Source organism: Tasmannia lanceolata, unplaced genomic scaffold (assembly GCF_043159265.1).
Source record: "Tasmannia lanceolata isolate RefF3 unplaced genomic scaffold, GAP_Taslan_0.1 ptg000005l, whole genome shotgun sequence".
Taxonomy (NCBI): Eukaryota; Viridiplantae; Streptophyta; class Magnoliopsida; order Canellales; family Winteraceae; genus Tasmannia; species Tasmannia lanceolata.
Genome location: NW_027518682.1, coordinates 16,168,341 through 16,195,395, shown reverse-complemented (window position 1 = coordinate 16,195,395; position 27,055 = coordinate 16,168,341). Strand labels below are relative to the sequence as shown.

At 38.1% G+C, this 27,055-nt stretch overlaps 2 protein-coding genes across 3 annotated transcripts; both read left to right on the top strand.

Moving 5' to 3' along the window:
- The first annotated feature begins 43 nt into the window (after positions 1-43).
- Positions 44-9,911, top strand: LOC143877705 (microtubule-associated protein 70-2-like). 2 transcript variants are annotated; one of them, XM_077379899.1, is made up of 12 exons: positions 45-587; positions 682-767; positions 1,931-1,996; positions 2,078-2,248; positions 2,452-2,622; positions 2,742-2,897; positions 3,026-3,172; positions 3,294-3,365; positions 3,492-4,031; positions 4,125-4,312; positions 8,854-8,916; positions 9,434-9,572. In XM_077379899.1, the coding sequence occupies exons 1-11, from the start codon at positions 317-319 to the stop codon at positions 8,891-8,893; spliced, it is 1,908 nt and encodes a 635-aa protein (XP_077236014.1). In that variant the 5' UTR covers positions 45-316; the 3' UTR covers positions 8,894-8,916; positions 9,434-9,572. The 2 variants fall into 2 exon arrangements, with proteins under 2 accessions (XP_077236013.1, XP_077236014.1); XM_077379898.1 differs by lacking the exon at positions 8,854-8,916 and having other exon boundaries at positions 44-587; positions 9,430-9,911.
- A 12,791-nt stretch (positions 9,912-22,702) lies between these two features.
- LOC143876710 (sec14 cytosolic factor-like) lies at positions 22,703-26,035 on the top strand. Its single transcript, XM_077378401.1, has 6 exons — positions 22,703-23,017; positions 23,394-23,649; positions 24,083-24,119; positions 24,622-24,739; positions 25,163-25,273; positions 25,765-26,035. The coding sequence occupies exons 1-6, from the start codon at positions 22,946-22,948 to the stop codon at positions 25,903-25,905; spliced, it is 735 nt and encodes a 244-aa protein (XP_077234516.1). The 5' UTR covers positions 22,703-22,945; the 3' UTR covers positions 25,906-26,035.
- The last annotated feature ends 1,020 nt before the right edge of the window (positions 26,036-27,055 follow it).

Sequence of the window (27,055 nt, the reverse complement as noted above, 5' to 3'; positions counted from 1 at the left end):
TATGCATTTAGCACAAAAGTAAAAGGCCTAATTATACACCCTGCTACAGAACTCTACTCCTTAATAAGGAAAGAAAATCAGCTTCACGGCAAAGCTTCTCAGGTTATCTCTTTTCCTTTTTTATTCACATCACTTCCATAAAAATGACAAAGCGGTAAGAAGCGAGAAAAGAAAAACGCTCTTTTTAGTTTTTACATCAACGAATCCGAAACCCTAGAAAGAAAAAAGAAAAAAAAAATAAAAATCTCTCCAGACCATAAACCCTAATTTCTACAAGGTCGTCTTCCATTTCGAATGTGAGAACCTCAGATCCATCATGGCTGAACTTTCCGGCGACGGCGAGAGTTTCACAGCAGAGAGTTGCAGCGATCATGGAAGCAATGGCCGTCCGGCGACGAGCGAGACGGCGTCCGTACACACTCCGGCACCACTGCCACTGACGGTTTCAGGATCCTTCAAAGAAGGGAAAGGGACGAGGCGAAGAATGTTAGTACGGCCTAGCTTGGATACAGATGAGTTTATAAATCTATTGCACGGATCCGATCCGGTGAAGGTCGAGCTCAATCGGTTGGAGAATGAAGTTAGAGGTGGGAATGCGATTTGATCTGGTGTTTTTTTCACTGATTCGTTCGAGTTTTTGGCGAATTTTCTTCTTAGATTTGTGTTTTTTGTGTGTTGCAGACAGAGATCGGGAATTAGGAGAAGCTCAGGCGGAGATTAAGGCGTTGAGGTTATCAGAACGCCTGAGAGAAAAGGCGGTGGAAGAGGTTTTTCTTTTAATTTTTGATGCGTTTCTGTTTTTTTACCTTATTTTTTTTGGATCAACTTGTTCATTGAATCAGTTTAATTCAGCTAATTATTTTTCACCCTCTCTCTCAGTGCTTCGTTGTTCTGCATTTTTCTGATTTAGAAAAAGGATAATTATATCCACAGAAGAGTCAATGTGTTGCTTTTGCTATCCAGGTTTTCTGTGATTGCTTATTCAATTTATTGTTTTTTTGTGTCTTTGAGATGGCCATTTCGGATTCTTGTTACTTTCATAAATGTTTAATTTTTGCTATCCAGTCACCGAAATTATGTTGGAATTTAATACTTCTTACTTCTTTTTTCTTTTTTTTTTACCATTTTTTATTTTTAACCAAAAATACTGTTAGATTTTCTGATACATACGATTGGTTTGGCTGTCTGATATTATTTTTCTCAGGAATCTCGATTTCCTTCAGAACACTTGAGTGACGATTTTATCTGTTTGAATTTCTATTATCAGGCATTCTCTTATATAATTTATTTTTTTAGTTCTATTTTGTACCTTTTTTCAGGATCATTTGAAGCACTAGAGTGACGATTTATCTGTTTGAATTTCTATTATTAGGCATTCTCTTATATAAGTTATTCTTTAGTTCTATTTTGGACCTTTTTTCCAGGATCATTTTACTTATGTGCTGCACTAATGAATTCTTTAACAATACTTATGATCATTGAAGGATTCCTCTGTATTCATAGGGATTCCTCTTTGTGAATTCTTTAACAATTCTTGTGATTACTCTGTTAGATTCTCTGATTCATAAGAATTCCTCTGTATTTATGATCATTCTCTATTTCCATGTTGATGATTTAAGGATTCCTCTGTATTCAGCAGTTATTTAGTTTCATTTTTTTTTCTTTTGCTTTGTGATTTTGGGCTGCACTTGTCGATATTAACATGATCTTAATCAAAGCAGTTAAAGTATAATAGTTTCTCATTTTTCCTTTAGTTGGATATTCTTCAAAATCTGAGTATGGTTATCACTGCTTTCGGAAGTTTTTTTTTTCCTTTTTATTTGTGTGGCTATTATGGCATGTTACGGTATCTACAAACGAAAAAATTATGGCATATTAGGGTGCATAGTTGACCCCATTCTATTTTGATGTTTTCTTTTTGGTTTTTCAGCTTAGTGAAGAATTAACAAAGTTAGAGGAGAAGCTCAAGTTAACTGAATCTAATCTGGAAAACAAGGTACCACCGAAAACTTCTTTTTAAACACATACATATGTGGTGGCTGGTGAGCTTTGGTTGATTCAAACATAACTTGTGCAGAATCTTGAGATTAAGAAAATAAATGATGAGAAGAAAGCATCCATGGCTGCCCAGTTTGCAGCAGAAGCAACCCTTAGAAGGGTTCATGCGGCTCAAAAGGATGATGACATGCCTCCCATCGAAGCCATTCTTGCACCGCTGGAAGCAGAGCTCAAGCTTGCTCGCCAGGAGGTATTGCGTTCTTTGCTCTAACAAATACTGTGATCCTATTATGAAGAACTGATAGTTGTTCATAAAAAAAGCAATGCGAATAACCACAGGAAAAAGAAAGAAAATATGTGCTACTCAGTAACAAATGATAATCATCACATAAAAAGAAAGAAAAGATGTGCTACTTGGTAACAAGTCTGATAACCACTGCTGGACCTTTTCAGATTGCAAAGCTGCAGGATGACAACAAAGCATTAGACCGTGTCACAAAATCGAAGGAAGCTGCTTTACTTGAAGCGGAAAGGACTGTTCAAGTTGCATTGGTGAAAGCCTCATTTGCGGATGATCTACAAAATAAGAACCAAGAATTAATGAAACAGATTGAAATCTGCCAGGTACGGACCATATGTTTCCATTCTTCTATCATATCTTGGAAATGTATAACTGGTCTGTTTTATTATCAAAGTTATGTTCAGCATGGGTTTTTTGGTATGCCTTTGCCCTTGTAAATTAGGAAGAAAACAAGATCTTGGACAAAATGAATCGCCAAAAGGTTGCGGAGGTCGAAAAACTCAGCCAAACTGTAAGAGAGCTAGAAGAAGCTGTTCTTTCCGGCGGTGCAGCAGCAAATGCTGTGAGAGACTACCAACGGAAATTTGAGGAGATGAATGTAATATTCTTATTGCCTTTATGAAAGTTCTAGCTGTGGAATTTGTTGAAGCTTATTCACATTTTCTCTCATGTTGGGTTAGTCGTAATGCACTCTTAGATAAAAGTGGATTATTTTGTATTCCATAGGAGGAGAGGAAAACACTTGACAGGGAACTGGCCCGTGCGAAGATCACAGCAAATAGGGTTGCAGTAGTTGTAGCAAATGAATGGAAAGATGCTAATGACAAAGTTATGCCTGTAAGGCAATGGCTTGAAGAACGAAGGTTCTTGCAGGTATCCCTTTCAAATTCTCAAGTTCTATTTTTATGTCCATTCTTTGCCAATTAGTATGTGGCTTCTTCTTGTTTTTCCATTTTATATCGATGGTAGTTATTACTCTACATTGTTGGTTTAGGGAGAAATGCAACAATTACGAGAAAAACTTGCTATAGCAGAGCGCACTGCAAAATCTGAGGCACAATTGAAGGTAAGAATTTTATTTTGTAGTCATATATACTTTAGAGAAGAGCTTGAGCTTGCAATTGTTTATACACTGCTCTCATTCTTTTTTATTTGTTTTAAATAAAGTTATATTTTTCATTTGTTTTCTTAGGAAAAATATCAGTTGCGGCTCAAAGTAATAGAAGAGAGATTGAGAGCATCAACCAATGGTAATAGTCGCACTAACTCAGAGGGGAGAAATATAAGCAGTGGTGTTTCACGTCGACAGTCCCTGGGAGGAGCTGATAATATCTCCAAATTGACTTCCAATGGATTTTTACCTAAGAGAGCACCATCCTCACAGTTGAGATCTTCACTTACTAGGAGCACCAGCATGGTACTGAAGCATGCAAAAGGGACATCAAAGTCATTTGATGGTGGCACTAAGTCATTAGATAGGGGTAAGGCCCTTTCAAATGGGACGGTTCCAAACCATTTGCTTAACAAATCTTTTGAGGGTGCTAGAGATAGCGAGACACATAGTAATTGGAACGAACATCCAGATGAAAAGGCCAATGAATCCTCGAATTTAGACTTAGACGATTGTGTATCGGGGTTGTTGTATGACATGTTGCAGAAAGAGGTCATAGCTTTGAGGAAAGCTGGTCATGAAAAAGACCAAAGTCTTAAAGACAAGGATGATGCAATTGAGGTTAACATGCTTTTTTCTTCTCTCTCTCCCCCCCCATAGTGCCATTTATTTTGAGTTATGAGCTAATTGCTGGTTGCAATTTGTTGTGGTCAGATGTTATCAAAGAAGGTAGACACATTGACCAAAGCAATGGAGGTCGAGGCCAAGAAAATGAGAAGGGAAGTAGCTGCCATGGAAAAGGAGGTAGTTGCAATGCGTGTGGGGAAAGAGCATGAAAGTAGGGCTAATAGGCTTGGTAGTTCCAAGGGTTCTGTAAATAGTTCTCAACTGCTTCCTGGGAGGTATGTCAAAAATCTTTTGTTTTAGTGTTCCTGGAGAATAGATTAAAGGTCTTGGATTCATTTTTTTTATTTACTAAATTTCCATCTGTTATAACTATTACTTCTATTTCTTAACTTGTGGATTGATACTAATTTCCAAATGGTATCATCGTGTATTGTCCTTTTAGAATTTATTTGATTAAAATTTCTTCTATAGTTCTATGTCATTTGCATGATTGTTTTAATTTTCTAGGTTTTTCGATATTGTAATTAGTGGCCTATGTCATCCCTTATTACTCAGGATGGTTGCAACACAAACTTATTCATAGGTCTAATGCCTTGCTTTTGAGGCTTTGCTGAATGAGGTGTAGCCACATCATAAGCGCAAGTGAAGGATACACCTCTAATCTCAAGGTGTATTATTAATGTTAATTTTGGCTTGTAATATGTTGATTTAGCTATAGTGATATGGTTCTTAGTCGGCAAAGTTTGGCAATATAATGTAAGTTTCAATTGAAGGTATGAGGTGGATGATTGTTAATGCCAAACTTCGATGAACAATAATAATCATTTGCATTTGCAGTGATTTCTTCAATTATATTCATACGAGTACAAAATGATTGTACCATTAAAAAAAAGTACAAAATGATTGTCCTAAAAAGTTTATTAGCATTCTATAGTTGAAGAGTAAGTGACAAATCTAAGTTCACATTCATCCAACAAAAATCGATAGCTATTAGCAAAACCATAAGGCATTTATGGCAAAGTAGCAAACATGGCTCTTCTTAAGGAAAAATGACTCAATGAATTGTTATACTTATACCCCTTTTTTTAACTGGATGAAATGTTATACCCTCTATGCCACAGCGATTGTTCTTGGGAATTTCCCAACAAGGGATAATGTCAAGCTATTTTTAGTTATTTTTTACTTCTTAGGAAAAATATGAAAAGTAAAATTATTTAAAAATATAAAATATTTAATAATAAATAAATCCCCCTTCTTCCTCTCAGCATCTGCCACCTCTCTCCCTATCTTTCTCCCATCTTACATCCGTTTTTACTTCCTCTCTCTATCAGCCGCATGGTTGGGGTAAGGGGTGCAACCCGGGTCTGTTTGGATCGGGTTGAGGCCAACCCTAACCCAACCACAGATAGCATTCCCTCAACCCTAACCCAACCCAAGCTTCGTTTTTTTTAGTGGTAACAGCTTTCATTGAACAGGGAAAGACTGAGAAAGACTTCCTAAATGATACAAGCTTCGGGTTGAGGATGCTCAACCCTAACCCAACCCGGCTCTAAATTTCTCAACCCTAACCCAACCCAACCCATCTAACATATCGGGTTGGGTTCAAGTTTCACCTTGGGCCAAACTGAAAAATACAAGAAAAAAACATAACCCTAAGAAAATCGAGATAAAATCAGAGGACAGAGGTCGGGTTTGGGTTGGGTTGGGTCGGGTTGTCAAGGCATCAACCGTAACCCAACTCATAATTAAATCAGGTTGGCTTTTCCTAACCCAACCCAACCCAACCCGAGCCAAAATCGGGTTGAACCCGTCGGGTTTGGGTTGAGCCTGACCCAAGTTGGGGTTCATAGGCTCCCCTTTCTACTCCTCTCCGTCATTCCCACATTTAGGTTCATAAGCCACCCCCTTCTAGACTCATCTTTCTCCTTTCTTGATTGTGATTATTTTCTCGATTATGATTCCTTTCTCGATCTTGATTCTCTACTCTTTTCTCTCTTTATCTTGGCTGTGAAAATCCCTTCTCTCCCTTTCTCCAACTTACTCTCTTTCTTCTCTGGTACACTACACTGCCTACAAAGGATGATCAAAGCTCGAGGCCTGGCATGCCATCCATGTACTGTTCATTTCCCCTCAAATATCTATAGCTTATTTCTCCCCAACATCACCCTTTGAACATCCACCTTTTCTTTTTCTTACATAGCCAAGCCCTTTTCCTATCAGTTTAACACCCAGATCTAACCCAACCAGCTTTACCCTTGCCACCCATACATACTTTCCTGATACCATATTTACGCCCTTATTATCTTATTATCCTATTAAAGCTTTTTTTAGCTGCAGTTTGTTATTTCTTAGTAAATCTGTGGTGTAGGACGGACACAGAAGTGGTACTCTAGAAAGTATTAGATGGGAAATAGGGGGTTGGGCTTGTGCGATTAAGGTTTAGGTATTGATTTAGGGCAATAAGACTGATTTAGGACTTTTTGGGACTGTTTATCAGTAAGGGGCTGTTGGGAAGTAAGTAGGTTTAAGGTGAAACAGTCAAGGAAAAGGATTGTCGGGGTTGGTTTGACAAGTTTACACAGCTGTTAATGTCTGAACCGCCCCAGAGGGGGTTAATTAACTGTGTTTACAGTCAATAGGACTGTTTTGGTTGTAGGGTGGTGGTCAAATGTGGGGAAAAGGGCTTTAGTTAGTCTTGGTGGATTGCAATTAAAGTGAGGGCCTGGTGGACTTGTTTTGGTTTGGAAGGGTTGGCGGGTGAGAGTTTCTAGGGTATTGGGTTGCGGTTAGGGTGGGGGAAAGGGTTGCTATTAGGATGAGGGAAAGGGTTGCGGTTAATGGGGTTGATAGAGCGAAGGATGGTGGTGAGGCTTAAGCTTTTGGAGTAATTGGTAATTTTACAGTAACAAACAACCATATGAAGAACCGAATCTTGGCTGCACATGGTTGGTCCCATGCAGATTGCCAACATAGGTTTGATTCTGCTGCTTGGGTCACTTGCTGCCAAAGTAACTGATAGGAGCTCTATTCTGTCAGGGGATTAGTTCTCCTTTTGGGGCTTTCTCCCTGGGGATAACAATCGCAATTGCAAAAAATCTTGACTCCATCTGGATTGAATCCGATTCATCCACCGCAGTAAATGTCATCCGGGGAAAGTGTAAACCTCCTTGGAAGAGCACCAACCTCTTCTATAGCATAAAGAAAAAGCTCCTCAGATTCAAAGTTTGGAAGATAACACACAGTTGGAGAGAAGCAAATTCAGCTGCGGATTATCTATCGAAACAGCTATGCCCCCTAAAAGGTGACGACATCCATACCAATTTGGTCACTCCAGAGCTTCTCTCCATTATTCAAAATGACAGTGATGGCATGCTCTATGCTAGATAGTAAGCAGCTTGACTGCATTTCAGGCTTCTCTCTTTTTTCTTTTGCTTTGCCTGTGTAGCCTTCGAGGTTCCCCCCCCTTTTGTGTCCTGTTTTTTATTTTTAATATATCTGGTCGGGGTTTGGCCTAACCCCCATCAAAAAAAAAAAAAAACAATCCCAGGCTAATTATATCCTTGGATAGACTTATTATCCTCCGTTCACATTGAGAATATCCTGAATGGGTTGGGTATATTATACAAGCAGGGTGGCCAATCATAGGGTTGTTAAAGATGAAATTATCCATGCAAGGTAGCTAGTCCTAGGAACAGGTTTTCCAACGATTTCTATCCACTTGGAGAAGAGCCACTTTATGTTATAGTCCATTTTTTCATAATGATTAGAAAACTTATTTTGTAACTTTTGGATCTCAATAATTGGGAACTGTCACCATGACTTGCAAAAGTATGAAGCACCGTAATTCACAATCTCTACCTTTTGGAAAATGTATACGGTGATCACATGAGCCAATGAGCCACCACCTGGGTGTGCTATGTAGACCAGAAAGTCATGCTGATTGGTTAGCTGCAATCATTGCACGTTGAATGTAGATGCTTTGTCATTTTCTCTCTTCTATTTACCTTGCAATTGTAGGCCGCTGGTCAGATCTCAGGTCACTGATCAGATGGCTAAGATTACCCGTCCATGTTAATGTTTGGGCTATGGGCCTGTGATCGACTTGCTGGAGTGCCCGTTGAATGTGGATTGTTGCTTGTTTCTTTGTCATTTCTTTTACCTTCCAATCGGACACGACCACTCAGATCTTAAGCCACTAAAGGATGACTAAAATTAATTGATCACTGTGATGTTTGAGCTATGGATCATGGAAGCTCTATCAAAAAATGGATCATGGAAGCTCTATCAAGACATTCTAACGATATATGTATAACTCTAGTTTCTAATTAGGGTTTCCCTTGCTTATCAGAGTAGGCATTATCTCCATCAACAGTTACATATCTGTGTTGTGTTTCTTCTTGGTGTTCCCATCTTTATTGTCTTGCTGTTTTGCTCAGTGTGGTTTTGGACTTCAGACCCTTTCCTAATCCCTTTGCTGTAGGTGCATCATCCCCTTCATCAAATCAATTTCTGTTCCAATTGAAACTTGATTTTTAGTTGTTGTTGCTGGCTGCTGCTGCTGTTTCATCTTTTTATCTACAAATGCCTTACCAGATTTTGAAGGCAGGAAATTCTTTATCAGTTCAGTTCACAACAAAACAACAACGATCAATGCAACATGCCAGAAACTTTCTAATATTTAGTTGTAATCTGAGAAAATTGTACCCTCATAATCGAGCGATTTGACTGTTAAAATTGGATCTCTCTATAATTTAGATGAAGCTGGATTTCTGGCTGGCAGATATAAAATTTGGCCGATTCTCTCTTTTTTTTTCAGAAATGCAACGCGAAGCGGGCTGATGCACAATCTCCAATGACACGATGATCGAATCAAAAGGCGGTAAGGAATATTCGTGTGGGCTTAATTTCTTTCCTTTCTCTTCATTGATTTTAATATTATAACTGGCGGGCATACAAACGTGCGATCATCGATTTCCGGAAAATGCGGAGGAAGAAGTCAATCTGCTTCTGACTTGACTTTTACTGTTTTAAAGTAGTGAAACAAACATGGAAAGTTAGCTAACCTTTTGGCAGGTTTTTGTTTTAGAAACAATCTTGCTTGGTTGTATAGGTAGTTGGGTTCTTTTTTTTTTATTTCCCATTTTTAAATTGTAATTTGCAGCTGTGTGATGGTGGCTGAGTCAGGGTTGTGAATATTCATGTAATCAGATCAGTGTTTTCATGGCTTGTGTTATTCTCTCTGTTTCTGGTGATTTTAGTAATGTGCAGATTGTATTTTGGTCGTTCCCATATAATGCAGGATCATTTTGCTAACTTTCCTGTACTGGAAATGGCTAATTGTCCTAGAAGCTACAAGTGTGCTCTTCAATGCCTCTCATTCTCCTTTTTTTAGACAGGCTGAAATGGGCGGAAGAGAATTGCTCAGAGTGACTGCTTTGCTAGGAGAATTCATGACAAATCGCTGCCAAATGCCGCTTAGAGAGTTGGATTTGTCAAACGTCAATCTCTGTCTCTCCACAACCATATAGCTGTACCTTATGAATACGCCATCTTAGGATCGGCGCGAGGCGATTGTCTGGTGACTTTGAAATTCGAAGGTGTATGCTCATAGAAAGAGAAGTGGTAGCAGGAGAACAGGGCTGGGAAGAAATGTACTGAGATCCTATAATAACTGTGATCACTGTCAGCTGTATAAAGTATAAACTGCCTTTCATTGCACGCTTACAAGTAATGAGGCAGTGTGTTAGGCTTCTTTGGGTATTTACATAGGCTATATATATGCAAATTTCACTGTACTAAAGGGTCGTCTCCCACAAAGCTCTCACAAGCCAATTAAAATATCCAACGAGGTGGTTTAACCTCTGTTTTGACGAAGATTTATCGCCCATGCTTGGCAATTCAGTTCGACAGAAGGGTTAATTTAGCTTCTGTTAATCCTTTTGTTTCTAATTCAACAAATCTTCGACATAATGGAGGTTATACTGCCTCATATTTTACTGCTTCTTGGAAATTTCTCGAGAAGGGTATGTCTTAGAAGATTTTTAATTTTTAATTTATTTTCAAGTTCATATCTGGAAAACCTGGAAACGTAAAATTTAACCTGGAAAATTTTCTTCTTCTCTTTTGTTTTCATTTTTATTTCTTTTAAGCTTTATGGCAACGTGAAATATAAAAACCAAGAAAAGACAAGAAGAAAAATGGGAAATGATATCGGCACAAGCATGTTTTAATAATTGCACTAACTCTGCTTGTCTTTTCTTTTTTAATTGGCTTGTCAGAACTTTTTCGAAACCTGAGTTTGTGCACTTAAAAAGGCTTAGTTTGTGCAGTTATTAAAACATGGTTGTGCTGATATCATCTCCGCAAAAAAATAATGTAAAAAAATAAAAAATAAAAAATAATTTTGGGCTTTTGTCATTTTATGAAAATAGAGTAATCATATGCTGTTTGCACATGAAGTCCAGTTTATTTTTTTGTTTTTCCCCGAAGTATATTGGGGCCCCACTTCAAAGTATGATCCAAACCGTTTAATTTTGGGCCACAACGCATATATGCGGTACTGTTTAAATCATCTCCATTGGATGATCTTAACTCTCTGATCTGTAAAAGGACTGCACATTTCATACGATGATCCAAACCGTTCAATTTTGGCCCACATTATAAATATGACGTACCACGTAAATCATCTCCATTGGATGATCTTAACTATCTGTACAGGGACTGCGCATTATTTACAGTCTACAGCCTATTAATGCTATAGGCCAACAAATAAACGGTTTGGATCATCCTTTGAAGTGATCCCCACTGTACGAGAGAAAAATCTGAGCGTTGAAATTGTTGTGCAGAAGCAGCAGCTCAAGCTGTACAAGTCAAATATACGTACACGCCCGTGCAGATATACGTCTCCATGTTTAGGGAAGTGGTATATCCGCCCCCTTTTTCACTCGGGACAAGACAACCGCTCTAGTTCATTTATGACTCCTCTTTTACACTAGAAATGGGCTGTCCCAAGTGAAAAAAGGGGCAAATATATCATTTCCCAAGTAATTAATGAGCTCCTCTGCGTACTTTTGGACTCATTTGTCTGTGGGAGATGATAAATTCGCACCCACTACAGGATAATCCGCATGTCTGGAAAGTGAATTGGCGTTAAAAGTCTGCCACATAACCTCATGGTCAAGTGGTGCGAATTATCCTACAGTGGGTGCGGAATTATCATCTCCCTTTTCTCTCTCTTTTTCCCAGGAACTGCACGTGTAATTGGAGCAAATGCACGTGGGAAGGGAACGCCTGATTATTTTATTTGGATTGCAGCTACTAACATTAATATGAGGTAAATAAATGTCTCCCCCATTTTCTACTCGTTTCCACCCCCGGTTATTTGTCTTTTCTTGAAAATGACTTCCAGGAGATGAAAAAGAAGTGGAGGTGGAGATATCATTTCCTATATCTAATTTCATACGTACTGCATGGAAATATAGCAGCGGGTAAGAATGCAAGTGGGCCCTCTTGATTTTATGATTCAAACCATTTATTTGCTGGGGCCCTCTAGGATGGGTCATGCCCAAAAAAATCTTGCAGGCAATTGTTGTGACTTTTGTAGAGGATGTGCATCAGTGGCCATCCCATTTGGATCACAAAAATCGAAGAAGTAGGATCACTTGATTTGCGAGATTTCAGATTATATTCCCAAATGGTAAATGATTTGGATCATAAAACAAGTGTTACCTACATCTATTTTAATTAGGTTCCTTCAAAATATAGATATGGGATTTGCTAGGTACCATCGCAGAAGGCATTTCTCGGACCGGCTGTTGCATGAGAGAGCAGCCACCTCAGATGAGTTAAATGAATAAGCCAAATTAAACCTGAGCCTATGTGGCTGCTCTCATGCAACAGGTGGTCCGAGAAATGCTTTTTGTAATGGTCCCTAGCAAATCCCATAGGGTTAAGACAGAAGGCCCCACATTAAAAAACAATGAGCCCACATCTATAATATAATAATAACAAAGTTAAATACTAATGGTAAAAAACTATGTATAGTTCCAATTTAATTTAGGGCGATGATATTTTCACCCCCTGCAGCACGCATTCGCCCCCCCCTTATAACGCGAACAATCGGTAACTTTTACGCTTTTTGACGTCAAATCACATTAAAAGGAAGGTGAATGCGTACTGCCGGTTTTTTTTTTTTTTTTTTTTTTGGGGTGGGGGGTTTATATCATCGCCCTTAATCTAAATACTAATTGTAAAAAACTAATGGACCCACGATTCTAAATATTTCCTAGCATTTCTATTCAGATGAAAGGAAAGCCGAATTCGGGATTTTAAGATGAAAAAATTCGTAAAGTGAAAGAATGAGTTCTTTCCAGACGGAAAGGTGTTTCCACCACCTTAGAAAGTCTCGACTTGTACAACCAAAAAACAGAAGGAAAGTGGTGACAACTTTGAAAAGGTTTTCCTTTCCATCACTTTTCTGCCTACCAAACAGGCCCTTATTAATGTCTAACTTTTTCTTTCTTAAATCCTTGTGTTTTTTGCAGGAATGCTAGACTGAAGGGAGCCCTTGCAAAAATGAAATGAAATGGCTTCCCCCATCGACGGCAAGCCCCCTTAGAGGACAGAGGAAGGTGAAGGTGGAGATAGGGGAAAACCCTTGGTAGATTGGCACCAACAAGATCGATGTTAGAAGTGTTGATGGGTCTATGCATGGGTGCCAAATGCTTCAGCCCTAAAATAGATAAAGTATTGATGGTTCATTGGATATGAGAGAATGGAAGAAAATGATCCATATAGACGAACCCAACTAGTGTCAGGTATCTTAGTCAATTTGAGCTTGGTAGATCCTTTCACCTTCTTCATGAAAATTTTCTATAGGATTCATTAGCCGACTCCAACTAGTTTGGGACAAAGGCTTAGTTGAGATTCGTTGAGTTGAATATTGATGGTTCATTGGATCGATGAGCATAGGAGGAAGACATGTAACCAAAGGAAGAGTAACTCTAAAGGTCAAGGAAGAAGGGAGTAAAGGAGTACTGGAATGGCACCTGTGCTAACCACTCTATGGTTTGAGTCTCTCTGAGAGGAAAAACATTTGAAAATGAGGAATAAAAGATGCGGAGTCACGGTCATTTATTTCCAATCCCGCCTCAAACAGATGTGCAAAAGTAAAGAAACATAATATGATGTCTAAATAAAGAGAATGATAGTTTAATCAAAGACATCTTGTTATTGGTGATTAAACTTAGAAAGTTATAAAGAGAAGTTATATGATGCCCGACCGTCAAAACAAAGGGCGGGGAGAGAGAGAGAGAGAGAGAGAGAGAGAGAGAGAGAGAGAGAGAGACCCTCTCTCCCTTGATTTTTAATCCAAGGGAAAGCACCGTTTTTGACTTTTCCTTGATTCAAAAACCAAGGCAACAGGTTTTGTCTCCGTCCACCCTTTACATTTTGACGGTCGGGCATCATATATTTTCTCAGTTAAAAAGTATGGCTAATTAGTTGCATGGAAGGTGTATGGGCCGCGAGGAGCAGCCGTAGTTGAGCCCCTTTTAGTTGTCCAAAAAAAGAAGCTTAAACTATTCTCCTTCCGCCCTTCTTTCACGTACGATTTCCTAGTGACAATAAGGATGACTTATCATTCAACTTTTTCCCTTTCACCTCCAAAAATCGAAACTCTGCTTGTATAAGAATCTACAACACCCTAAAACACCCTGGTTGATGGTCTTTTACTCCGACAACATCTAGGATTTCTAGAACAATGTGATATCTCACACTGGGTAAATCCTTCTTTTACTATGCCTACATAATGTTCTTATGAATTATGACCAATACCAACTCGATTGCCAAACTTAATGGTGCGAGAGAGAGAGAGAGAGAGAGAGAGAGAGAGAGAGAGAGAGAGAGTAGAACCTTTTATTGATCAATAAGGTGACTGTTAGGCATTAATATTAGAGCTAACATGTCCATTTGAAGTTGGACCGGGAACATGTGGGTCGGGTCGCCTAATTGTTTCCTACTAGACCAATAATTGAAATTGTAGTGTGCGTTAGGATTGAAAGTGTGTACATCGACTCACACCACACGCATGTTCTATATATGTGACTCCGGAGTACTAAGTCCAATAAAAACATTAGTCATAAAAGCATATTACTTTTGCGTGAATCACGTGTGCGCCCACCCCACGAAAATTTTCTATAGGATTCATTAGCCGACTCCAACTAGTTTGGGACAAAGGCTTAGTTGAGATTAGTTGAGTTGAATATTGATGGTTCATTGGATCGATGAGCATAGGAGGAAGACATGTAACCAAAGGAAGAGTAACTCTAAAGGTCAAGGAGTAAGGGAGTAAGGGAGTAAAGGAGTACTCGAATGGCACCTGTGCTAACCACTCTATGGTTTGAGTCTCTCTGAGAGGAAAAACATTTGAAAATGAAGAATAAAAGATGAGGAGTCACGGTCATTTATTTCCAATCCCGCCTCTAACAGATGAGCAAAAGTAAAGAAACATAATATCATGTCTAAATAAAGAGAATGATAGTTTATCAAAGACATCTTGTTATTGGTGATTTAAACTTCGAAAGTTATAAAGAGAAATTATATGATGCCCGACGGTCAAAACAAAGGGCGGAGAGAGAGAGAGAGAGAGAGAGAGAGAGTGAAACCCTCTCTCCCTTGATTTTTAATCCAAGGGAAAGCACCGTTTTTTACTTTTCCTTGGTTCAAAAACCAAGGCAACAGGTTTTGTCTCCTTCCGCCCTTTACATTTTGACGGTCGGGGATCATATAATTTCTCTGTTATAAATTATGGCTAATTAGTTGCATGGGAGGTGTATGGGCTGTGAGGAGCAGCTGTAGTTGAGCCCCTTTTAGTCGTCCAAAGAAAGAAGCTTAAACCATTCTCCTTCCGCCCTTCTTTTGTTGGGTATATCATATAACCCATGTATGTTCTAATATAAGCCCAATAGGTAATGGACCAGGTGTAGTGGGCCCATTTGGGCTGGAGCCCATTAACCTCTTCTAACCCTAGTGTATCTCTATATATAGGGGCTGGAGGCAACAAACTTGGTATTCCAAACTAGATACCTTGGGTGTAATGCTTTAAGCATCCTGCTTAAACCCTAATAACCCTAACAATCTTAAAGCATTAAGAGCCCTAATTTTCCATCGTTTTATTGGCCGTGGGTTTTCAAGTTTGGGCGTGGGTTCTTCTCCAAAATCAGCCGCCGGAAGAATTTCTTATTTTTCGACCAAACAGACGAATCACGCTTTAATTTGGCAAGGGGATTCATCGCTTGACGTTTCACACAGAAACATAGATTGTTTTGGGTGTGAGCCTTTTGTAGGAAAGTAAAGATCATATACACCAAAAATCGGTGTGGCTTGCTACCTGCTTTCGGTATCCGCTTCCTGGTTGGGATTCTGAGAATTGATTTTGAGCCCAACTCGGTTTCCAACTTTATTTTCCAAGATCGTTTTGGGAGTGGGTTGATTCCTCCGGAAGTTAGTTTCTTGGGCAATCACCTGTGGACAAAAGAAAAAAAAAACCTTAAATTTGGGGGCAAATTCTTTGACCGAATTCTTGTGGTTGTTCTTCTGATTTATCTTGGGAGTGAATTTTCACACCAGTGCAATCAATTTGGGTATGGGTTTATTCCTTATTGGCTGTGGTTTTGAATCCCTCAAATTCGTTTTTGGGTACAAAACCCTTCTTGGAGCAAACCAGTTGGCCAAATTTTTGTCTCGTGTGTGATTTGGCCCTTTCTTTCTCATTGAAAAATAGCAAAGCCTTCATCTGGGTTGTCTTGGTGTAAGAAATTTTTTTTTGGGTTGTCTTGGATGCCCATCTTACAGAAAACCTCCTTTCAGCCGAAACCCATCTTTGGATATAAACCCTCTTGTGGCCGAACCTCTTTGTCCGTCCAATGTTCCTTGGGTTGGGTTTTCTCACCGCCGGTTCTCGCTAGTTTTGCGAACGTTCTCCGCGGTTCCATTCACGCAGAATTTGTGATTCGGTTTTCGTGCTTTGGAGTTGGTTCTTGGATTTGATTCGGTTCCTGATTTCAACTTGGATTGGGTTCACGCGGTTCGCCAATCAGGTGCACTGTTTCCAATTTTTTATTCTCAATTCTAAAATGGAAAAGATCTCTATGCCTTTTGAGATGGTCAAACTTCACTCCTTTGGTGGATCTGAGTTTACCTCATGGAAGCGAAAGACTCAATTCAGTCTAAAATACATGAACTGTTTCTACACTGTTTTGAGTACCTTTGCTGAGACGGATGAAGACGTTGATGAATCTCAATGGCTTAGGGATGAGGATTTCTGCAAAGACTACCTATTGAATTGTCTTTCAGATCGTCTTGCAGAAACCTATAGTAAATTTAACACTGCTAAAGCAATATGGGACAACTTAGATGCTCAGTTCAAGAAGGAGGAGGAATTGTCCAAGAACCATCTGGTGGACAAATTCATGGATTTCAAGTTTCAAGAAGACAAGGAAATCACTCCTCAAGTTACTGATCTAGAGAATTTGAGATCTAAGTTGAATAATGAAAAAATAGCTGTCTGTGATTCGTTTCTTGTGGGTGCAATTATATATAAATTACCATCTGCATGGCATTCTTTCAAAACCGAGATGTATCGGAAAAAGGTGCAAGTGGGACTGGATGATCTCAACGATTCATTCGAATCGAAGATGAGAATCGAGCTAGGAATAACTTGGAGATGGTTAGACAACAACAGTCTGCTGCTAACGCGGTAACATATCCCAAGAAATTTTCTCGGAAATCCAAGTCACTTAAAAGTGACCATCCCAAGTTGGAGGCCAAAAAGACTATCTTTCAGAAAAAGAAGGGCAAGTGCCACAACTGTGGGAAATGGGGTCACTTTGCTGCAGAGTGTAAACAACCTAAGAAGGCTAAATCTGACACACCACAAAAGGAAGCTCATATGATGGTGGGCAGTGCTGCGCCTAAGAGTTTTATTGCCATGTTAGGCAATGGTAAGGCCAGTACTTCTTCAGACTGGTGGTTAGATACAGGAGCCACCTGCCATGTTTGCAACTCGAAGAAACTACTTACGGATGCTGTTGGCGTGAGAGAGACCGTTACAGTGGCTAGTGGAGCTGAGGCAGAGGTGACTCACACTGGAACTGCGAACCTGGTCCTTTCTTCAGGTAAAATACTAACTTTAAAAAATGTTAAAGTAGTTCCTTCTATTCAAAAGAATTTAATTTCTATTAGTCTTTTAGACAATGCTGGCATGTGTTCATCTTTTTTGGGTGGTAGAGTAACTTTAACTGTTAACTCTTATTATTTTGGCTGTGCTTTCTTAATCGATGGTATGTATAGACTGAGTTTAGCAAATGAAACCGTTAGTCAGGTTAGTTCTACTTTGATTGATCCTAAGTTGTTACACACTAGATTGGGACATGTGAACTATAGGAAAATGGTCACACTTGCTAAAACTTATAATATACCTTTAGATACATCGATTAGATTTGACAGGTGTGAAGTGTGTGCACAAACCAAGATCACTAGAAAACCTTTTCGTTCGATTTCTAGGAGCACACAACTTCTTGAGTTAATACATTCTGACCTCTGTGACTTTAAAAGTTTCACTACTCGAGGTGGTCGGAAGTATTTAATCACATTTATAGACGATTTTTCTAGATATTGTCATATTTATCTCCTAAAATCGAAAGATGAAGCTTTTGATAAATTTAAAATTTTCAAGAATCGTGTTGAAAATCAATTGAACTTGAAAATTAAGCGATTTAGGAGTGATAGAGGAGGAGAATACACTTTGACAGAGTTCAAGGAATTCTGTGCCTCTAAGGGCATAATACTTGAAACTACTGCTCCTTACTCACCTCAATCTAATGGCATAGCTGAACGTAAGAACCGGACGTTAACTGAAATGTTAAACTCTATGTTATTGACAGCTGGCATGCCTACTAGCTATTGGGGAGAAGCAGCTTTAACTGCAAATCACATCCTGAATAGAGTACCACACTCTAAGTTGCCCTCTACTCCTTATGAGTTATGGCATAAACATCCTTGTAGATACGACACTCTTAAGACTTGGGGCTGTATTGCTTATGTGAGGATACAAGACCCTCGGAGACCTAAGGTAGGACCTAGAACCAACACTTGTGTTTATCTAGGTGGTGCAGAACAGGGGCGATGCCACATGAGAGGAAAGGGGGGCAATTGCCCCCCTTATTTTTTTGGAAAAAAAAAAATATGCCTTTATTTTTTAATAATTTTTTAATACTTACCCCCTTTTTAAAAAAATATGCCCCCCTTTCCAATCATCCCTAAGATAGAAAATAAGTTTAAAATTTTAATTTTACCATTTTTATCTCCCTTTTTTGTGCAAAATTTACTATAATTTTTGCCCCCTTGTGCAAAATTTCAGATAGAAATTTTTTCTATCTTAATTTCAAGATAGATAAAAAATTACTATAATTTTTGCCCCCCCTGTGCAAAATTTCTGGCATCGCCCCTGGTGCAGAAGATAGTGCTGCTGATCGGTTTTTGGATCTATCTACCAATTTGGTTATAGAATCTAGAGATGCAGTATTCTTTGAGAATAAATCTCAGAGATCATGGTTTGAACCTACCTGGCGATACTGAAATGGTTACAGAATCGCATGTAGAGTTTGAACAGAATACTTCTGACACCTGTCCTACACTGATTTCTACATCAGAACCTTTAAGAGTTTCTACAAGAGATAGAGTACCCAAGAACTTTGGTGAGGATTTTGTGACCTACCATGTAGAGAATGATCCATCAACCTATAAGGAAGCGATGAGATCTAGGGACTCTTTGTTGTGGGCAGAAGCCATTGATGATGAAATGAGCTCTCTGTTACAAAATCAAACTTGGCAGCTAGTCGATTTGCCAAAAGGGGCTAAGACTGTAGGCTGTAAGTGGATTTTGAAGAAGAAACTTAATCCTGACGGATCCATAGCTCGGTATAAAGCACGTTTAGTAGCTAAGGGCTATACTCAAGTCAGTGGGATAGACTACTTTGATGTTTACTCACCCGTCTGTCATTTGGCAACGATAAGAATTCTTCTTGCTTTGGCTTCTATTGAGAAGTATGTTGTGCATCAAATGGATGTAAAAACGGCTTTCCTTAATGGAGACCTCACTGAGGAAATCTACATGAACCAACCTGAAGGGTTTGTCATGGAAGGTTTCGAGAACAGAGTTTGTAAGTTACACAAATCTTTGTATGGTCTTAAACAAGCACCTAAATTGTGGCATCAAAAATTTGACAAGGTAGTAAAGAGCTTTGGTTTTCAGACCAGTTACTCAGATAAATGCCTTTATTATCGTTCTGTGTCGAATAAGGTTGCGATTATTTGTTTGTATGTAGACGATATGTTGATTCTTGGTTCCGATCTCTCTGTAGTGAGTGACGTGAAAACCACTTTGGCTCAAGAATTCGACATGAAAGATCTTGGTGTGGTTGACACCATTCTTGGTATGAAAGTAAGTTTTGAAAGGCAAGGGATTACTCTTAGCCAAGCCCATTATATTGAAAAACTACTTTCTACATGGGGATACAGTGAGTGTAAACCGATTGAGACACCATTTGATTATACCAAGAAGCTGATCTCTAATGGAGGAGACAGTGTGAATCAGTTAGATTATTCTAAACTGATTGGTAGTCTCATGTATGCTATGAGTTGCACTAGACCAGACATAGCCTTTACAGTTGGCATGCTGAGTCGTTTCACTAGTAATCCTGGTCATGAGCACTGGGATGCTCTTATGAGGCTGATGAGATACCTTAAGGGTACTCAAGACTATGCTCTATGTTATACTGGCCATCCTCCTATCCTGGAAGGGTATTCTGATGCATCATGGGGCTCAGAATTAGGAGACAGTAAATCTACCAGTGGTTATGTTTTTACACTAGGTGGAGCCGCTGTTGCATGGAAGTCAAAGAGACAGACTTGTATTGCTCTGTCATCTATGGAATCAGAACTTTATGCTTTAGCTTCTACAGGAGATGAAGCAGAGTGGATAAGAGATCTGATCCTGGACATTCCATTGACCCATTTAAAGATTAACTCTTTAAGTTTGTTCTGTGATAATCAAGCTACAATTACGATTGTGAAAAACTCACTCTTTAATGGTAAGAGGAGACATGTCAGGCTGAAACATGCCACGCTGAATTATCTTCTAGAACAAGGTATTATCACTTTGGTTGATGTGAGATCGAAGGATAATTTGGCCGATGCTCTTACGAAGGGACTGAACAAAGATCGAATATTCAAAACTGTGGGGGAGATGGGGTTAAAGACTGTGTAGACGTGTCTTAACCTACATTCCTATTATTTTGAATTTTTTCGAATCTCCCTATCTTGGCCAAGATAAGCACTTGATATGTTTCAATGATGTTTACAGTTATCTTTATGTCATTCCACATTTGATGACATGTCCTTCTTGGGAAAGGTTGTTTCATTCCAAACTTGATGATACAGCTTAACTCAATTTGGATATGATGCCTGTAACATTCCAAATGGAAACATGGAATGGTTCTTTGTAAAAGAAACTATTTAGGTCTTGTTCTTGATTGAAACTTGACATTGATGCTTATTGATATTAATATTTGTTTTTTCAGCCATTATGAAATTGTACTAAGTTCTTCTGGTAGAACTAGATACTTTTAGTAAAATACACAAATGATTGGATTCATTTTTTAATGAAATTCATATTTGATAATTTACAGGAATTGGCGAAAATGGAGGAGATTGCCTCAATTTGGACCTTGATGAGGATGACTTACTTGATGAGTGAATCCTTATAGTGCAGTGGAACTATTATTTTCTTTTCCGTTGATTAAATAGTTCACCTACATATAAAACTGCTTATGTTTGAGTTTAGATTATTTCTAAAACTCTTGGTTATTCTTTAAAGTATTTTTGTTTTCAGTTGGATTACAAATCTTTATTGATATGGTGATATGGATGATTCAATAATTTTGTTTGGACATCACATTATCTATCTATTGGATTGTGCTATATGTAGAACATAGGAGGAGATTGTTGGGTATATCATATAACCCATGTATGTTCTAATATAAGCCCAATAGGTAATGGACCAGGTGTAGTGGGCCCATTTGGGCTGGAGCCCATTAACCTCTTCTAACCCTAGTGTATCTCTATATATAGGGGCTGGAGGCAACAAACTTGGTATTCCAAACTAGATACCTTGGGTGTAATGCTTTAAGCATCCTGCTTAAACCCTAATAACCCTAACATCTTTCACGTACGATTTCATAGTGACAATAAGGATGACTTATAATTCAACTTTTTCCCTTTCACCTCCAAAAATCGAAACTCTGCTTGTATAAGAATCTACAACACCCTGGTTGATGGTCTTTTACTCCGACAACATCTAGGATTTCTAGAACAATGTGATATCTCACACTGGGTAAATCCTCCTTTTACTATGCCTACATAATGTTCTTATGAATTATGACCAATACCAACTCGATTGCCAAACTTATTGGTGCCAGAGAGAGAGAGAGAGAGAGAGAGAGAGAGAGAGCCAATACCAACTCGATTGCCAAACTTATTGGTGCCAGAGAGAGAGAGAGAGAGAGAGAGAGAGAGAGAGAGAGAGAGAGAACCTTTTATTGATCAATAAGGTGACTGTTAGGCATTAATATTAGAGCTAACATGTCCATTTGAAGTTGGACCAGGAACATGTGGGTCGGGTCGCCTAATTGTTTACTACTAGACCAATAATTGAATTGTAGTGTGCGTTAGGATTGAAAGTGTGTACATCGACTCACACCACACGCATGTTCTATATATGTGACTCCGGAGTGCTAAGTCCAATAAAAACGTCATAAAAGCATATTACTTTTGCGTGAATTCACGTGTGCGCCCACCACCGCCCCCTTCTCTCTCTGTTTATGCTCAGGAATTTCTTCTAACAATTAATTGTAAACGCGTGTACCACAAGTTCAACCTGTCTCCATTGGTCTCATCAGAATCCGATGACCATAGTCCCTTTATCAATAAGGTTACTTGTATGATTCTACTAAGGCCTTGTTCGTTTTGGGTTTTTAGAATTGATCTTGAGTCTAAAATTGATTATTGGACTCAAAATTAATTCTCAAAATCCAAAACCAACTGGGCCTTAGAGACCCTAAATTGTAGATTTTTGTAAGCACTAATCTTGCAGATGCATGTGTTGCATATTTTATAGTGTTAAAGCAAGTCACGCATAGTGACCGTAATAAATAAGTAATATAACAGATTTTTTTTACTTACCTCATGTTCCTGCATTGAGTTTGGGCGTTTCTAGTTGGAAAAATTGCGAATCGGGGACACCAAAATACAAGAATTGTCAATGGGGGACATGATTTTGAAAAATTGTTAAAAAGGGTTGATAACCCCCTTTTGAGAGTTTGGTAACCTCATTTAGAGAGTTGATAACCCTCTTTTAGAGACTTGATAACCCTAATTTCGTTCCTCTCGAACAATTTTTCAAAAGTGTGTGCTCCGTTGGCAATTCTTGTATTTTGATGTACCCCATTGGCAATTTTTCCTTTCTAGTTTCTTGTGGACTGCCAAAAGTGGTATATGTTCTTCATATTTAATTTGACAACTAAAATCTTGTGGATTTGCTTTTACAAAGATCCCAACTGCCTTCCTTCTCTACCCCAATACAAGAACACTTTTTTAAAATTCTTTTTCTGCATCGCGTTTCTCATCCAAAGATAGTCAACATATATCCAAGACCTTCCTATATATTGTTACTCTTTCTATCTTCCTCTCACACTTTAAAGGCTCTCTCTCTCTCTTGTTACTCTTTCTATCTCCTTCTCACACTTCAAAGGCTCTCTCTCTCTCTCTCTCTCTCTCTCTCTCTCTCTCAAATGGATAAAAATACTGAAAATGCCATCACCCAAATGAGAAAATCTTTGGAGAAGCTCAGATCATCAAGAAAGGTCTCTCTCTCTCTCTCTCTCTGAATTTTGAAACATTGATTATAACGAGACTAGACAAATTTTGAGATCCAATCAAATTTTATAAGGCTATTGATATCTGTTAACTTACCAACTTCTCCAAAAGCTTAAGCTGTTGGAGAAAGGCGTTATTTATCTTTTATACTTTAACATGGTATTAGAGCCAAACGTCTCAAGTTCAAACCTCCGGATAACAAAAATCCACATGTGGTAAGTTAACAATATCCACATGACTGTTTTGATAATGTGCAGAACTCACTTTGTTTTATACTTCTGTGATTAGCTCTTAGAGCTCTTTTACAAGGTGAGTTCATTTTGGTGAACTCATTTTTTTTTCTTGTGGGCTATTTTGTTATAGGAGTATGAAGATGCTACACTATTGAGGTTCTTAGTGGCAAAATCAATGAATCCGGAGAAAGCTGCTAAGATGTTTGTGGCGTGGGAAGAATGGAGGGCTGGGATTGCACCTTTGGGATATGTCCCTGAGAGTGAGATCCGACCCGAATTAGAAGCTCGCAAGGTGCTTTTACAGGGCCCTTCAAAGGATGGCCACTCCATTTTCATCCTCCAAGGATCCAAGCACTTCCCGGCCAAAGATCAACTTCTACACAAGAGTAATCATTCCCCCTTATAACTTTTTTTTTGTTCCTTTTCTTATTCTTACTATCTTAATGATATTACTTCCCACACACCCTTTATTCAAGAACACTTCACATTTTTCTTATGACCAATTTAAAAGGTGCAAAGATTAGAGTGTGATTGTTGAAACAAGGGAGTGGGAACATATTTCTCTTGTTATCATCATTATCAATTTTGAGTCAAAGAATCAGCTTTGGCTAACTCGTTTTCTATGGGAAACATATTTTTCAATATAAAAAATATCATGTTTTTTTAGCAAAATTTCATTCCAACAGAACTTGGAATTCTTTCTCCATAGTTTTTCCTTTTCATTTCAAGAAGTGAAGCAATTTCCTATTGGATCCATTTATTTCTTGGTAAAATCGTTATTGAATTTATTTTGATCCAGTTCTTTAATATATGGTGCAGAATTTGTGGTTCATATGCTCGATAAAGCGATCGCCAGGTAAAAAAGCATTTGCATTTCTTCGACTATGTAGTACATATGAGGCCTAACTAGGTTGATATGAACCATTCATGAGGTGGGTCCACCTCAGATTATCATGGCTCAAAATTTGATTTGGATTAGACAATCCATGCCTCTAATCAATAGATTTTCAAGTGTTCATTCCTATTGTCTTGATCGAAAATTTAGCTTCATCTGACAAAATTGATTTTCAAGTCATGAACACTCCAAGACAACCCTTCACCTCATAAACTCTTCAATGGTAGCTGTTTGGATATATGTATTGAAAATTTTATTGGAATTTTTCCAAGAAAAATGAAATTTCCAGCATTTGGTAAACTTAATAGACCTTGGAATTCTTTTCCATATATTGGATATTAATTTTCATGGAAAAAATCCATAATTTGTATCCCTAGCAACAAGACCCCTATTATTGTAAACAATCAATTATATTTCTTTAATTTTCCATTATCGTCCAACGTTAAGATTGTGTTTCTTACAGTGGAATCAAAGAAAAAGAAAATGGAACTGAAAAGGTGGTTGGCATACTTGATTTGAGCCATATTGCCTATAAGAACCTCGATGCCCGCGGTTTAATAACCGCCTTTCAATTTTTGCAGGTAATTTTATTCCCCTAATGTGCAAATTTCTATGAGGCTCTGTTTCTTTTGATCATAAAATTGGCGTAAATACGTCCGTTTTTTTAGCGGAAAATGGGCGTAAATTTTGGTTTTTTTCCTAGTGGAAGTAGGGTGTTTATACATATTAAATATGCTACAAAACAGCATTAATCCTTCGTATTTTGTTAGGTTATTTTTAATTTTTTAATTTTGATGTTCGGCCAAAACGATATTAATTATTAAAATTGTGTTCTTCACCTGCCATTTTTCTATAGTTTCCCAATCAAAATTCCAAATATTAAATACATATTAATTTATTCAGTAGATAAATCAATGGGCTAAGAACCTTAGAGAATTTTCTTATGTCTTTTAATGGGTTTACTATTTATGACATTATACAATGTTTGTTATCTCTTAATGCAGGATTATTATCCTGAGCGACTAGCAAAGATGTACATTTTACACATGCCATGGATATTTGTTAGCGTTTGGAGTATGGTTTCTCGCTTTCTTGAGAAGGCAACTCTAGAGAAGGTAAGTGCATTTTATAAGATCCAGACCGTTCATCTTCTGGGTCCCACAATGGAGGGTTGTGTCCCAATAATCTTTCCCTCTGATGATCTAGCCCTCCAATAAATAAACTGTTAAAGAATTAAAGGGTAAAATCGTATATATTTAGCACTAATCTCTACTCATTGGAGGGTTAGGCTCATAAAGGAACAAAACTTGGCTGCGCAACGTTGGGCAGGTGGTTCCTGCACACCCACTGCTATTATTGTATTTTAGTGCGTTGCGCAGCCAAGTTTTTTTCCTCATAAAGGTTGCATCTTTCTAATGCAATTTTTTAATAAATGAGCAGTTTGTAACTAGTCGGGGTGAGGTACTAGCTCTACACTTTACCACAGATAAAACTGAGGAGATGAGTGCATAAACCAAGTATGAGGTGCAATATGCACTATAATTAGGTGCTTACATGATCATTAAACTTCTAGTTTTCGTTATTGACTAGTGAGGATGCAATGCAGGTTTTGATTGTAAAGAGTGATGAAGAGAAAAGACGTTTCATGAGTGAAGTTGGGGAGGATAGCTTGCCTGAGGAATATGGTGGGCGGGCTAAGCTTGTGGCCCTCCAAGATGTCCAAGTCAGTCAGTGGCCACTCCTCTAGACATCAACGTCGTTACCTCTTTCATTCAATAAAACTGAGAGAATCACATAGTTTCTCACAACGCCCACCTCTTCTATGTTGCTATTTAGTTTTGAACCCTAAAATGAAATCAATTAAACTTTTAGTTAAACTTTGTTCACTTTGCTCTTCTCTCTCTCTCTCTCTCTCTCTCTCTCTCTCATGTGTATTATGTATGGCCAATCTACACTGGGCCTTATTGCACGAAAGATTCTTATCATCGTACACTTGCTAGATACATATTATAGATAGGGAAATGATTTCTAAGCTCCAATGTTTTGATAAACATGTGCTCCAATTTTTGTCGTGTAGTATTTAAAGGGCTGTTAGAGGAATATTACGGTTCTCAAAAAGCTCTTAAAGCCTTTAAATGCCACACGACAAACATGTGGAGCACATGTTTATCAAAACATTGGAGCGCTGAAATCATTTCCCTAAAGATATGGTGGACTACCCAGTTAAGTTTGTCTGGGGAGGAATTATGCAAGAAATCTGACAAAATGCATCTTTAATTATTTAAAACACATATCTAATAAATATTTACTTATTTTCTAAATAAGACATAATAAAAAGCAAGGAAGGATGATTGAATTCATGTCTTTCCTAGATTAGGATGTGAGTTCTATTTTCACCTCAATGCCTTTTTCTATAGTTTTGAATTTCTCACAAGATTGAAAAATAATATATGACAAATGGACAAATTATTCATCAACTTTATGTTTAATTCAGATAATTCTGTTTATTCTTTTTTTGAAAATTTTCATTTAATTTAAAAAACAAAAATATTGAATTATTTGGGATTTTTTAAAATTAAAATGTGGTTGTCTAACACCTTCTGATCTCGAAACCTGACCAGGAGCCCATCTAGGAATGTAGGCAATCCTTTTTCAAAGTTAATTCATGGGTCCTAGAACCCTAAATTACCATTGATATGTTAGTGTGTTAGGAGTCATATACAAACTCCTTTTCATTTCTAATTCCCCATCATGGAGTCACAATTAGAGATCACAATGTTGAATGATTTCAAAAGACAACATCCACAGCGTCAACTCTCTTCGGGACATCAAACCCTGAAAAATTCTAACTTTTATAATTAAGATACTATTATGAATCATTAAACATATGGATTACT

Coding starts and splice junctions, on each gene's coding strand:
- LOC143877705 (XM_077379898.1), top strand. CDS start 317: ATGGCTGAACTTTCCGGCGACGGCGAGAGTTTCACAGCAGAGAGTTGC. Junction 2,898..3,025: donor GGAAATTTGAGGAGATGAAT/GTAATATTCTTA, acceptor TGTATTCCATAG/GAGGAGAGGAAAACACTTGA. Junction 3,173..3,293: donor AAGAACGAAGGTTCTTGCAG/GTATCCCTTTCA, acceptor TTGTTGGTTTAG/GGAGAAATGCAACAATTACG.
- LOC143876710 (XM_077378401.1), top strand. CDS start 22,946: ATGGATAAAAATACTGAAAATGCCATCACCCAAATGAGAAAATCTTTG. Junction 23,650..24,082: donor AGATCAACTTCTACACAAGA/GTAATCATTCCC, acceptor TATATGGTGCAG/AATTTGTGGTTCATATGCTC. Junction 24,120..24,621: donor CTCGATAAAGCGATCGCCAG/GTAAAAAAGCAT, acceptor TGTTTCTTACAG/TGGAATCAAAGAAAAAGAAA.